This window comes from Aythya ferina (genome assembly GCF_964211825.1).
Source record: "Aythya ferina genome assembly, chromosome: Z".
NCBI classification, from domain to species: domain Eukaryota; kingdom Metazoa; phylum Chordata; class Aves; order Anseriformes; family Anatidae; genus Aythya; species Aythya ferina.
In genome coordinates this window covers 44,236,881-44,252,463 of record NC_140299.1, presented here as the reverse complement: position 1 = coordinate 44,252,463, position 15,583 = coordinate 44,236,881, and the positions used below count along the sequence as shown (strand labels likewise).

General features: G+C 40.6%; 1 protein-coding gene across 8 annotated transcripts in view; it reads right to left on the bottom strand.

Annotated features, from left to right (window-relative positions):
• AOPEP (aminopeptidase O (putative)) overlaps positions 1–15,583 on the bottom strand; it is a 199,148-nt gene that overhangs the window by 12,980 nt on the left and 170,585 nt on the right. For all 8 annotated transcript variants that reach the window (XR_014687343.1, XM_084504751.1, XM_084504750.1 and 5 more), the window contains one exon: positions 11,129–11,245. Coding sequence is in view for 7 of the 8 variants with exons in the window: in XM_084504751.1 (XP_084360877.1) it covers positions 11,129–11,245 (117 nt within the window). In the remaining variant the exon portion in view is untranslated. The remainder of the gene's footprint in view (positions 1–11,128; positions 11,246–15,583) is intronic.

The following is a 15,583-nucleotide window of genomic DNA, read 5'->3' as shown; positions in this document are numbered from 1 at the left end:
CCAGCACAAGTATTTTAGCCCATGTGCAGCCCAGCATACAGGAACATGGTCATTCAGGAAACCTTAAGCTAATGAAGGGCTGAGCTAATCAAAATGATGTTTGTCAGGAGATACTTGTCATTTTAAGAACTATGTAGAGGTCAAAATACTGTAAAACCTGAAGTAATGAACTGGCTGTAAAAAAACTTATTTAAAACATAGTTTTAACAGAATACCAAACTAGATTTTGGTAACATTAGTAACAATATCATACTTCCTTAGTTCATTTTGCTCCTTCTGATTGTTGTTTCTGCATAAATGAAGCAATTGCATGCTATGACGGGTGTTCGTGTGACAGGGGAGAAGCACTCCAAGTCCTGCCTCTCCTTAGCTCTTGCAGCAGCACTGACAGAGGCTCTGGGTGGAGCTTCATGCAGTAACTGCCTCCATTTAATATGGGAGAAGAAAGGGCTGTATGATCTAGCTTTTTTTTTTTTTTTTTTTTTTAAACAAAAAAAGAAAAGAAAGAAAAGAAAGAAAATAAAAAAGGCAACAAGTTCTGCATTCTGGCCAATTGCAGGCCATGGGACAACTGGCAGCATTTGGAGCTGTCACTGCCCCAGCACACCCGAAAGCCACGCAGTGTGTTCCCACAGCTGCTGCAAGCCTTAGCTACCAACAGGCGTGGGCTTGAAACTTCTCCCCTTTACAAATCTGATTTATGGGCACACATTTCCTTCCTGTCCCTTCACCTTCCGTCCAACTGCGGGATACCGAACCACTCCTCTGTGACAAATCCCAGTGACTTTCCCGAACTTACTGCAGTCCCTAGGCCTTGCTGAAGAGCAATCAGGCAGGTCCCGCTTGTCTGAGTCCCCCACGCTGCTAACACACGATCCTGCTTCCAAATAAAACATATGCTAATCCACAACCAGCGCAGGAACTCTTTCCCACATAAACATACGGAAGCCTAGGAATCACAAAACACGCTGCTTAGGAATGCCCAAGCAGAGCGGAGGACATCGCTGCTGCTTTCTCTGATCAGAAAGGCATACTGACTGGGGAGTTGCATCCCAGGACAAGGCTCTATGAAGTGCATGCCAAGAGCTTGTTTAGAAAAAAACAAATACCCTTTTCTACCCCATCTCCAGTTCACAAAAAAAGAGCTCCCAATTAGAGACCACTCTTCTCCCTATGTGGGCCACATCTGTGATCAATGACATCTGTGTTCGTAGAAGTTTTCCAAAAGAAGGCAGAAAATGTGAGAAATTAAGCAGCCATGTCTAATCCTTCTTAAAAGGTGGCTCCGGCTGTGCCTCTCTCCTGGTGTCAAAGCGCTTGTCATGAACCAGTAACCATGGTAAGACACAATGCTGACATCCCATGCGCTCCTCCGCCTGCTTCTCCTCTCTCCCATTTAGGAGACGGCTCAAACACAACAGTAGCTGGCCTCAAGTCTTCCTTCTCCTTCTACTGTGGGCCAATAACGTGATGATAGGACAACAATCTATAGTGAGGTTATATGAGGAAAAGGGAAAAACAGCGTGCACGAGCACCAAGTTAGCATTCACAGCGCCTGCTAGAAGAGCTCATCCCCACTGCGCCTGAAGGCTTTTCCACTGCGTTTCCATTTAGGCTGCCATGATCTCTCTTCTAGGAAGAGTAGCTCCTATATCGTAATGCCATGTGAGGTAAGGATGTGTTTAACACAGCATGTGAAACCATTTAGTTTGAAAAACAAAGGTTTTTAAAAATAAGCCTTAATTAAAAACATAAATACACTACTTACACTGGAACCACGTGCTTCCCCTTGCCCCTGCCTTTTTTTAGCCTTGCATGTTCAGCAGGCTGTACTGTTAGCGCGTTTCACAGCTTGCAGCAAGATGGGAGATGGCAGAAGCGATGTCATCAGCTGCCTCTTTAACTACTCCACCAGAGATGTGTGTCGAGCTGGGCTTTGCTGTGGTGCTGCTTGCTTTCAGGCTGCCTTCTGCCCCGCTGCAGAACAAAGGAGCTCTGCCCTCCAAAACTGCCCTGCGCCCTTGGTGCTGGGGATGCCCTGCCCCATGGCAGGCCTCCACACCACCACCTGCAGCACCAGCCCCATGTGTGGTGGTGGGGACAGCAGCACAGTACCCTGAGGTACAGGGTATGGGCCTTGGAGGAGAGGGAAGGAAGGGCAGGTCCCAGCCTCAGGCCACAAAAGGCCGCAGGGACAAGGTCTGTCAGGGAGGTGAGACAGGATTGGGCACACGTGTATGTCCAAACTGGCCCCTCACCCAAAATGTAAGACCACAACTGCCTCTCTGTCTGATGCACAAACCCCATCCAAATTCCCTCTGACTCCTTGACCAAAATGCTTAGCAACAATAGTGGCTGTAATACCTGTGGTATCACCATGATTTTGTTTCTGCATCAAGATCACAAGTGGTTCAAATACTGCCCATCACCCCCGTTTCCAAACCCAATACGTCTAGAGTTCCTACCCGTACAGTGTTTGCATATATATTTCAACACAAGCTATTTATAAATGCAAATAAAAGCATGCTGGGCTTATAAAACCAAATGTTGTAGTGGGAAAAAGCACATAAACACTCATACATCTGAAGCAGAACCCCAGCCCTGCAGAGTTTGATGTTGAGCACAAGAACCTTCTGTTACCAATTATAACTGAGTCGTAACTCCCGTTCAGCAAAAGGCAACGCTGCTGCAAGCATCAGCACAACAGCAAGCTGCACCCTCAGCTTGTGCCCCTCTCTCCTCTACTTCTGCCTCCTCCCTCTCATATCTAGAGGCAAAAAAAAACAGTGCCTTCCTTTTATCTTTGGTCTCCACAGCGACTGTGGTCCAAACATTTGTCATTTCCAGGCAAGATGACTGTCACAGACAGGATCTGGAGCTGCATGTGCGAATGAAGCACAAATTCCAGGCAGTGAATAATGTGGCCGCCTGGTTTCTCCATAGCTTCGGCCACAGCCAACCCATCCACCCTGTGCTCACATCCTTCCAGTTTTGCATAGTTTAAAACTTTGGTTCTAATTTTCAAAACAATTAAACATGAGGTTTTGACACTAAAGACCTTTCACATCACTCATACTCATCCCTCTCCCACATCCCAGAAAATACTCTCAAGAGAAATATATGTTGATTGCATATGCTCAGAAAAAACATGCTGCTGAAATGGGAACACAGACTCTACTCTGTGTTTTAGATTTTTAAGTCATCCTCTCTCCTCTCAGTTCCCAAGAACACAATCACCCTTGCTGCCCAGGGCAATGCTTACCCCACCTGGAATGCAGCAGGACGCCCCTCCAGGACCCTGCAACCCCAAAGGCATTTAAATTGCACAGAGTTGAAAAGAGGACAGCAGGATTTTACTCACACAAATATATTTAAGTCAGTGACTCAGCAGTGTGACCAGATCTGTGTGGCTAAGGTAGGGATGCCAGAACCAGCCAGGGTTAGCAATTTCAAACTGCCCCGTTTCTTGTGCTATATAGACCTTGCAAGCTTATGGCGTGCCGTGTTTCTTTTCCTGCTCTGTTGTCTCTGCCAGGGGTTATCTGCATTTGCAGTCAACCTTTATGCAGGCAGAAGTACTAGATGAACTGTTTGGATGTAGGATCAAAATCAGTTTATTTTTAAATATGAAGTATCTTGTTCACAGTTGCAAAATGCAACATACAAGCACAAATATGTCTACAGCTTCATAATGAAACAACTGGGGAAAACTACTACTGATAGCTAAGAGGTGTTGTTAGTTTTTTTGTTTATTTTATTTATTTTTTTTTTCTTTTTATAAGTGCATCCTCCTCAACATCCTGGCAGCTAACATACATACACAACCTTTTAAATTTCAGGACAAGGTTCATATTACAGTGCTAGGCTTATATCGCCCTACACAGAAATACTGTATAACATTTCAAATAAAGCAGTTGTACCCAATTCAGAACACCTTTGAGATTGACTTCAGAAGTCCAGAGGCCTCCACCACAAGATCCTCCTTTCCAGGATACAGAAAAAGCAAGAACTATTTCCAATCCCTCCCTCTGCAGATTCTTTGCATAAATAGCAGTAGAATTAGTGGTGGTAGCAGCAGTAGTAATAAATAACATTAAGTACATGGTTCCTTCCTACCATCGAGTATCAAAAAGTTGTTGGGTCGCCTGATGAGGATGAAATTAAGTGCTAAAACCAGCTAGAAAAATAAGGGAGGATAAGTGAACTGCACCAGCACAAGACAGAGGCTTGGAAACTCCTGCGAATGCCACCCAGCAGCAAGTGAGATCACTTGGAAGAGGCGTGCTGCTGCTGGCTCCTGGAGGGCTAGGGATAAGGAGTGCTGACTGGTAAAAAGCTATTTTGAGTGTTCCATAAATCTTGTGTTCTGACTGTGCCCTTCAGAGACCTAATGCTGATTGAGGGGTTTTCGGTTCTTCTCAAGTGGTTTGAAAAGTCCCCGTACTTTACATGTAGCATCAAAACTAACCCCAATCATGGCAATTTGAGACTATCCTTTGATCAGTCTTACAAATTAATCCCAACACATCCGCTCCATTATGACAGGCACACAAACCAGTGTCAGCCCCAGGGGACAACTCCCCCTGTTGTTACTGGAAACGTTTTTTTCTTCATTCTGTTCCAATTGTTTTGGTCTCACACTGCATTTTGGGACTCACCTTTGGAAAGCAAGTACCATGGCCTAGAAGCTGCTTTTTAACTGGAAAGAAAAAGAGGGGAGGAAGAGAGAGAGAGAGAGAGAGAGAGAGAGAGAGAAGGAAGAGAGAAAAATACCAATACTACCTGTCTGAAGAGTCTGCAAACTGCACTTAGATGCAACATAAGTAAGAACTGTAACAGGATGAAGATGGAAAACAATAGGGACCACAGAGGACTTTCTGACAAGTGGCTGCTGCTTCAGTCAATGCATTTGCTTTGAGATGAGGATAGCCTACTGTACTCTGACCTTATTCTGTTTACTAGTAAAAATGGGAAAGTTTTCCAATGACCATTAAGAAAGTCTTTGCTAGGTATTTGCCAGGAAAAGTATGAGGAGAAGAGCAGTGTAAAATTTAATATTTATGTGATGATGAGTGTGAATAGCAGCAGATTTGACTAGTACAGAGATCTCACTTCATAAAAACTCATATTTCTTCTTTCTCTTCTATTTAATGAACATACCTCCTCAGAAACAGCTTGGTGTGAAAGCCTCAAATCTAATTTATTTCAGAAACAAATCTGGCAGACAGGCTGACTGTTCTATGGGGCTTTTACTAAGTTCCTAATTCCTATATACTGAACTGGTAAGTGAAAATAAAACATTCTTCAATGTAATCTTATCTATCTAGATAAGCTCTTAATAGCACTCTGAAGAAGGAAGAAAGAAAAAGGCAGACGAAATTTATTTTGCATCAGTGATAAATTTTCACAGCAGCTTTGTAGATTCTATAAAACACGCTCTCATGTACACAATAAGGTATCTCCTCCTGACTTGAGCTGAAACTGAATAACGAGCTGTATGTTTACATGTGAGAAACCGTCTGCATAAACTATGTGCAGAAACTATTTCTACTTCTGCAGAAACAAGAAATTATTGTATTCACTTGTCTTTTTCTTGTTCTTTAAAATGGTCACCTGTTTAAGCTGTTGTCTTTCTCATGTAGTGAACTGGTGGTTCACACTAACACTGACATATGTTAAGGGGAAGGATCACAGTGTTCAGCTGTAACAACACTCTCTGAAACATGCCTGCATATTGCCTTATGGCCTAGTCTATAAGGACTGCCAAGCCTAAGGAGGTATTTGCAACAACCTGCAAATTTTACTCAGAAGCTGGAGATCACTCCTTAACCCCTGCCCCAAGTGCATTTGGCGTGGAAGGAAAGCTCACCAAGAGCCTTTTCCGCTGTCTCACATGGACTGACCTTCTCTGACCAGCTCCCTTTTCCCATCCAATTTTACATGGCATTCTACAGAGCTTTCTTCCATGAGGGTGCCTTCTAACAATGCTCAGTGACAACCTGCAGGACCACTGAGTTGTACAGTGCGGGAACGTGCTCAGCTTAATCCAGTGACTACCAGATGGGGAGCAGCAAGACAGATATTGCATTGTAATTCACTTGTACTTATGTGCCTGCCAGTGTTTCACAGGCTAGGAAAGATCAATGAAAAGAAGTTATTTTGTCCTAAACCCAACTCTTGCTACTTTAAGGACGCCAAGCACCTTATATGGTTTGTATTAGCATGAATGGATTTCTGTCAGTGAAATAAGATGCCACCGCTTTATAGCTTTGGTCTCATAGGCAGACCTCAGGCACAATGAAGTAGTTGTGTGAGAATGGCTTTATGCCACCCACATGACTTGTGATATTATGATCTTAACTCATTTTACTCACATTTTCTGCAAAAACAGTTACAGCCTCTCCCCTTTTCCTCTCCCCCAAATATACCACATTATGATCCTGAATACAGGGAAAGCATTATGTAAGTGAAGAGCATTTCAGCCAATTTGCTGAGACAAGAAAAACTAACAAAGCAACTTTCCATATGCTGCGCAGGCAAGACATTTATAAGAAAGTGATGCCTGCAGTATGAAAGAAAGAAAACTAACTCTATGGTGAAAGTTCTTGGGAAATACATGATAAATCTTTCTGCTTCATCTACGTTCTGTATTTTCACAGAATCACAGAATTTCTAGGTTGGAAGAGACCTCAAGACCATCGAGTCCATACATCCCCTGCCCTTCTCCCATGTAATTAGCAACCTTTTTCTTAACATCTTTGTTACTGTTCTGTAGGCCGTTTACACATCCTGTAATCTGGTGTACACATGTTATAGGCCTCTTCCCCTTCAAATGAAGATGTTAGAACACAAATAATGGAAATAATTGTAGTGCTTTTCCCGACATGCTCCTGAGCAGTCTGCTCTAGGTGCCCCTTCTTGAGCTGGGGTCTGGACCAGATGGCCACCGGAGGTCCCTTCCAGCCTCAACCACTCTGTGATCCTGTGGTTGCTAATTAACAGACTCATCAATTGCTATCCAGAGCTGTCAGTGGTGTCTTTAGGCATTTGTAACTAACTGATTCCAGTTTTTTAAGCGGAAGTCCTCAACAGCCTATGCTCAAACATGAAAAGTTTGTATCAAAAGAGGTGTCACCAAAATTAAGAGGACTTAAATACTAACAACAGACACTTCCCAAGTAAACCCAATCTACGTTCTGTCAGAAGCTAGATATCAAGTTAACTATGTGAACAAAACGGCTACCTCAGGAAGAAAAAAATAAAGGAAAAAAAAAAAGCAAAAAAACTCTGACTGGCCTTCAATTTGCTTATCCTGCTCCGCTGTCTGATGGCAGCTGTAGTTGCTTTGTAAGGTATCCCAGCTCTCTTCAATCAGCTGAACTTCCAGCTGGACTTTGTCACTTTTGACTCCCTGCAGCCAACTTCTGTAATGCTTCTCTTGCACACAGAGCTGCAGGAGAGCACCATGTAGATACAGGCCACGTATGTAGCATGAGGGAGCATAGCAAGAGAAAAGGGAACAAAGAAAGAAAACTGACTCAACCCTTCTTCTGTGCAATTGCCACCCACTTGTCTGACAAGGTCTGAGCCTTGATGGGCTCAGAACACTGACAGGTGAAGGAAAAATGCCTTTGAACTTTGAAAACTCTACTGCTCTCTACCTCCTTCTCTTCTCTGAAGCTATGTATGTGTGGTGAGAGACCTCACATGAGAGAGGGCAGTGACTACGTTGAGCTGCTGAGGAAATCCCAGTAAGCATATATCTTGGGCTTTCCTTGAAGAGAGCTCAACAATTAAATTCCAGGCAAAGGCTGACTCACACCTCTCTCCTCTCCTGGCTGGTACAAAGAGCTCAGAACAGGGCAGATAACCTGCTGCAAACTATCCTCTCCTTCCTGAGGTGAGGTGTAGCCTTTACATTGGTAAGACTGGACATGCAAGTAGTAACAAGCAGTCAGGAACACCAAATACTGCTGCTGGCAATCTTCACTGAATGAGCCCAAACCTGCATGCCACTGTGTGCAAGTGCAGACATGGCCAGGTGCACGCAGTCTTAGGATAAGAGTGTTGAACTGTGAAGTTGAAATAAAGACGTTTCAGAAATACAGATATAAAAAGCTTTAAGAAACAGGAACCAAGATGTTCTACGCAGTACTTGTGCAGGACAAAAAGACACCCCCAGAAATTAGTTCTCTTGCAGCGTTTATGAAATTCAAGGAAAGGGCATCTCATCACTGGGCTACACAGAGCTCTAGATGAGCGAGCTGTAAAATAACTCAAAGGAAAAACAAGCCTAATGCACGTGTACCTCACTGCTCATCAACCAAGCTCACTGCAGCTCTTTCCCAGCACTTTCCTGGTTCTAGCTTCGGTGTGGTACTCCAGTAGCCGTGTGTTACAAGAGCGGAGTGTTTGCACAGAACATTCCCCTCCTTTGACAATCGGCAGAGGGAAGGGGAATGAATATTCTGTGTTTACTCAATTCTCACCCATAAGGGATATCTCTACCAGGCAACAGTTTTTTTTAGAGAGAGTAGTCCTCTCTACTCCTCCCAACACACTTATTTGACAAAGTGAGATTATTCAAACCCTTGATTTTTTTTCTTCTTAGTATTAACAAGCCTGGAACATTCTTGATATTGCAAGAGTAATCAGCTCTACATGTAGAGACTATTCTTTATATCCCCTCTGATGCTGTAAGACAATCTTCTAGCTGTCTATAATACCTACAGAAAAACCTTCCAACTCCCAATGGTGCAGATAATATTTTACATGCAATATTTATGACAAGACTTTGTTTAAAATACAAATTGACATACTTTGTATACAACTACTCTCACATATTACTGTCCATATCATCGCTACCAGAAGATTAATGTGAGCATAAACATTACTCATCAAATACAAGAAAACTAGTTATTAAAGCTAAAGTTACTTCTTCACTTTCTGTTGCGGGGTGGAACACAACTGACAACCTTACTTACAAGAATTCCCGAATAAAATCTCTGACATGGAGGGCTGTTTTTTCTACTGGCCAGCAAGCAATTTTTTTATGCTTGTATTTCTAATGATCCATTTCTGATGTCCAGGTACTAAAAACATTTGAAATACAGTAACACAACAGGATCCCTATAACTAATTAATGTCTTCACTAATCAAGTTTAGACAAGAGCAGCTCAGCTAGAAGCTTGGACTATGGTTCCTTGTCCCTGGGTCATTATACAAGGAAAATCCCCTGTGCACATACTGGAGTCAGAGGCATGAATAGTCCTTCCCTCAGGTATGCAGGGTGTGTAAGCTAACATTCCCTTTAAAGGACTGTAGGTGTCTGTGATCCAATGACTAGTAAAATGCTAATCGTAATGTTATCTTAGTTGTACTTCTGAAGATCTGCTAAGCCCTTGGCTTCACCTTGTAAAATGAAATTGAGATTATGCTCCTTTGACTCAGGCCATAATTTATATATTTCTTTAAAGAAACATTTCTGACAGAGCACTTGTGTACTTTTATACGACATTGCAAATAAGAAATCAAGCATGAAAGTGGATGGAAAGGAAAAACCTAAGAAACCCAAACTTGTGGCCTTGTGTTCACAATTCGTTGGCATGAAGCAGCAACACCACAGCTATTACTTTGATGTACTTCTCTATTTATTTCTCTTCCCATTATAGAACCCCTGACATTTCCCTGGTATTCATATGTGATTAAAATATATTCTAATACCTATAAATAGAAATGTTGGTTCAAGTACTAATTAAAAACAAGTCTAGCATTTGGAAATTCCTATCAATAGAAAAAGTAAAAAGGTGCAGTAAACAGTGACTGCCTTTTATTTATTTATTTATTTATTTTTTACACTAAGAAAAAGCTAGACCTCTGTTCAATCAATCTTTCTATTAGTATTTGGAATTCTAGGTGTTTGTAAGTATCTGCTCAGCAATTTTAGCATAAGAGTAACAAGAGAGACTTTGCCCTTTTCTTCAATTTCAATTATTCCCATAAAATTCCAATTACAACAGGGTAGGTCATGCACACTGACTTTCCACATACTTCACAGTAGCTTTTAATTAAACAGGAGTTGAATGTCATGTTAAGTTTACCATGCTTCCTCACTGTACATTAGTTTGGTTATATGCTCCTTAATAGCTAACTTTTTTTTTTTTTTTTTTTAATGTATAAAACCTACACATCCTTTATTTTCATGATTGGTTTTATGTTTTTATCTTCCCTCCTGAGTACTTGAAGCAAACACATTCATTGCAAGGATGCTTTTAAGCAACTAGTTTTGCTGCTTCAATTGTCACAGCTCTCCCAGCCAGAGACACCTATGTGACTCTACAAAATGACCAGCTTTGTATGTGGTAATAAGGATATATTGGTTTGCCCCCCTAAGATGTTAAGCTTTTTAGAGCAGGGATACTAGCCTCACGTGTGGCTGTGATGGGTAAGGTACTTGTACGGTGTTTTATAAAATCCCAGTGACTGTTAACACACTACGTGCATCTGTAGAGAACTGATTTCCGCTTACACTTCATGGCCCAAATCAGAACATGCTGTAGTCTCTCTGGAAAGCAAACTTTTCAAAACTGTCAGTGAGAATTGGGAGCTCTCAGAGAGAAACAACTTGGGTGAACCACAATGAAGTTCAACTTTAGACTGGAGCAGATATGATTGCATTTGGAGGCAACACACAGAACTAAAACAAACTTGAGCTGTAATGCACAGTCACTCATAGTGAGAACTTCAACACTTTACTGAATGTGCTGCCTCGGGTATGCATCTGACAGTGTATGACATCTATGCCGTATTTTCTCCTCCTGCTATGGCATCCAAACACACCTGCACCTACACGACACATACACACAAATGCTGGACAATTAAGGCATCTTTGTGGCCTTAGAAAGGCTTTTGTGTGGATTCTCACTCTGTGTGCTTATTGGCAGGGCACACCAGGCATGAACCTACAGACAACATCTTGAGCTGCAACACCACTGGAATTAAGTGTGTGCAATTTTAGATTTAGACAAGGAAAAAACAACTTGGTCGAGCCTGGATTCAAGTGGGCAGCTATTATTTCCAGTCAACAATGCAATGGCTTATTTTAGGCAAGATTTTTTTAGTGCCTTACCTCAGCATCTTGGTCCCGGAGCTGGTACGTTTTCTCTAAGCCCTGTAGTGTTCTGGGACATAATGTCTTCTCCTCCAAGAGATACTCCAGAAGCAGGACCAGCTGGTCAGGGAGAAGCTACGAGAAAATTAAATGCCATGTGTGAATAGAGCTCTACTTACTAAGCAATTAAACGGAAACAAACCAAAGAGGACAAGATTGCTATAACCTATGTACTTCCAGCATGTGTGTGAAATATGGCAAGAAGTCACAGCTGATTTCTGAGAATCCTCAGGTTTTACATGTCCATTTTCTGAAAGACTTTGTTCTGGGGCCCAGTTAAGACACATTTTCCATGGCTTTCATTACTACATAGTTAGATCAGATCTAAGCCATGTTTATCTTATTGAAACATAATCACAGCTTATTAAACTAAGATTTTTATGGAATATGTATGCTAAGTAATTACACTTTCTTTGGGCTTGGAAGGAATAAAATAAGAATATTTTATAGTGCATTATTTCAGGAATCAACCAAATATATGCATATGTAATTAATTGTTAAGAGCAGCAATATTAGCCATCGCATGTGGAATTTCTCAACATGCTTTCAGTGAACAAAGACAACACAAATAACTGACCCATAAAACAATGTTATAACATATTTTGACTCATATTCTAGATGGCATTTCTCTAAGTATATAAATATATACAAATATATAAATACATATATACACACAGATATATATTTAGCAGTTAGTTGCCTGACTCATTTTCAAGTTGAATCTAATACAGCCTGAAAAAGAAAAAGCACATGAAGTCTGATGTAGTGAGTGCCTAAGTGCTCTGTTTAAAAGGCTTATTGGATGAACAAATAAATAATTCAAACAGAGCTCAGAGAGAAATTAGACTAGCTACCAGGAAACATATATTGAAAATTCAGAGTTCAGTCAGAAGTTTGTTACATGCCCCAAAGCTTTGTCCACTATTCATCATCATAGGGCACCAAAATCAGAACTGGGAAGGGAAAAAGAATTTAAGCTTTTGCAAAGAAAAAGAAACTAACACTGCTTACTTCTAAAATCCTCCAGATTAATGAAAAAGATACCCTGTTATTTTAATTCTACTTCCAATTTTTATCCCGTGTGCAGATGCTCCACTCCCACCAAAATACAACAGTTAACAATTAAGCAATATGACATTTTCTTCCCTTTCAGTCTGACATACTTTAATGTTAATATCTAAATCAAAATAAGGAGGAGAAGAGATCTCTAGGATTTCAATGATTTGTTTTCCTTGCATTCCCTTCCATGCATTTTATTGTTAAAGCTGTATTCTTAGGAACTGAAAAAAAAATTTGCATCTTATTGGCTCTTACTGGAACACTTTCTAAGTGATACCCAAGCCTGCCAACAAAATGGACTTGTTAAAAACAGCCAGACATTCACAAATATTGAATTATTTCAATTTTAGGACAACCACTAATACGCTAAGTTGAATGTTTATTGCACAGTCCAAGAGCAGCTGCCTAGAGGGTGGGGAGACACTTTAAAAAATAAAACCGTGAAGGCTTCTGGGAAGTGGCTCTGCTTGGAAACCGAATTCATTTTGAACACTAATAAAATTTGAAATGTTGCAGAGCACCACATAAAGAAAGGTAATCTCCTAGTTAGAAAGCTTTCTCTACTAACTATAAAGCAAAGCAATGCTTAATTTTTAGAAACTAGAACAGCTGCTTGAATAAATATATATATACATATACATGTTTATAAATATATACACATGTATGTGTATAAATATATATACACTCACATATATATGCATTCAAGTAGCTATTTTACCGTTTCTAAATATATATATAAAACTATGTGCTAAGGGAGGTACAGAACAACTGGGTTATTGTATTATAGTATATCCTCAGTATAATTGCTATACAGATTCAGCCACAGAAAGCTATTGTTTCAGATAACAGAATCTAAATGAAGCCAACAAAAGCAAAGCAGCAAAACAACAGACATGTCCTTAATTTACCTTTGTCTAGGGCTGCATTATGGGTGAAAATTTCTCAGAATTACAGGTTAAACTCTTACTCATCTATGTGAGACTGCAGAGCAAAAAATCTGAGACCATGGTTTCAGTTATTTTCCCACGTCTCAGATGCCCAAAATGAGACTTTATACACTAGTTTCCTGCTCGCAGTTTAATTAAAGTCCAAGTTAAGATCTAGCAAACATAGGCAGAGAGGGTGGGAGCACTTGAAGAAGAAACACTGTCAGACCTGGAACTGAAGTGGCACTAGTAGGTGCAGCTATTACATTCTGTTCCCCAGTTACTTCCAAAAAAAAAACAAAAAACAAAAAACATTTCATTTCAGTTTTCCCCTGTTCTTTAAGTAAGAAAGACTGAGAAAAAATCTATCCAAAAGGAAAGACGCAGAAACCTCAGTTGAAATTTCAGGGTACAGACTGCAACAAAATCCCTCTTGGGTTTTCCCGTATCTCCAAAGCACATTTCCAAAGATTATAAATATCTTCATAAAATTACACTTAAAGTTTTCCTTAAAAACAAACAAAAAACCATTGTTCTTCATCTTCCTTGCCACCGTCCTTAGTTGTCCCATCCACCTGTTACTTCTCATCTTTCGCACTATGAAAATTGTTTGGGGTGCATGCTGTCCATTTTCCATTTGTTTGTCTTATTTTTAATACAAAGAGGCCCTAGCTGTTAAGTGTTACCAAAATGTAAATGCTGGAGGAAACTAAAAGCCCATTTGCTTTAGGTATTGTGAAGCTGTTTTCATTTATGACAACTTATATTCTGCAATCGCACCTTGGATACCTAACGTGCATAAAAATCACACAGCACAGATACAGCAAAATACAGCAGGATAAACACTGTGTCAATATTCCTCTCCTTGATGAAAACATTCTGAAAACAACCATAACACCCCAAACACAACATTTCAGTCTTCCTGTTAAAAAAAAATAAATAAAATTTCTCTCTGAACCGCACGGGAATATACTCAATTGAAATGCTCAAATGTGACGTGATTCTTAGAGTAGATCACTTCTACCAGGAAATGCGGCAAATATTAAGGGTTAGTATTTATGACGGCTACGATTGCTGCAATACCATCTGTTTATATTGTAAAGTAGATGGGTCTAGTCCCAAACTACGCCTGCCGCATGGAAATCATATTACTTTCCCAGGATTTCCCCTCCCCCAGATGAGAGTACCGACGCTACAAAGAGGGAATAAATCAGTGTGTTGTGATCAAGCACACCAGAAGTTTTCTGTCATGTTCCATATAATTAAACATCATCCCCACTATAAAGCTGTATCCCAACACTGCATACTTTACCTTGCCCTTAAACCTCTCCCGCAACTACTCAGCCTTTTGAAGAAGTTTACTTTGTCTTTCCATTAAATTGCCGTCTGTCCCCTGCTTCCCTTGCATTACCTGATGTGATGGTTTTAAAGTTTAAATAATTAGGCTCTTACCTCTAACTCAAACTGGAAATCACATGGAGTATCAAAACTAGTATTTGAAAAAGGCAAGATGAAAGAGTTAATGTAAATGTCATCAAATTGAAAATATAACTGAGGCTATTATCAAAGCAACTTTCTGGGGCTGAGATTCAACATATACTAAATATTCAGGAACTAAGAAAAAGCATTACTTCGTATTTTATTCACACCGGTACACAAGACACTTAAACCATTACACTTTCTTAAAATAAAAACTCAAGACAGTTTTGAAAGTTTCCACAAATAACCTTGGAACAGAACAGAGAGTTTTCTGAATCCTACCCCTAACCTGTAAAAAGCACAAAGAAAACAAATCTTGTCTCTTCAAAGACCTGGCACTGCAGCCACAGAGGTCGTCATCCTCACATCCCAGAAGACCACCCACACGAAGGAGCGTATTTATCAAACCTACATTAACAAATGCAATAAACGCCAGATTCACCCTTTATACTAGAAAAATGCCACTGAAACATTTGACTACTGACCTTTCACAGCCATTAAATGTGACACAGATACATCTACTTGAGCATCCGCAGCACCAGCGCTCGCACGGCACCCTTTAGCCAGGACACAAATCACTAAAGTAGTACAGCTGGTATGCTGAATATCCCATTTGCTCCAGCCTGCACTTGAATGAAGTCATTGAAAGCCTCCTCGGAGGGGAAATGTGCCTGGGACTAATGCAGCAACCAATTGACAGTGGCGTGATTTCTATTATTACTCCATTATCACACTGGGATCTGTGCCTAAATGAGCATACTTCCTCCCTGATGCCATTTCCTTTTATCCTGGCTCTAGTCTAAAAGCGGATCAATGGGAGTAATATATATGATGTCACTTCAATTTACAGCTACTGCCTCCCTCTCTCACATGCACAGATAGATCAATTCTTCCCAAAAATGGTTAAGAAATGCATGGGGAGACTCTTCTCCCAGAAAAGGGTTCTCTG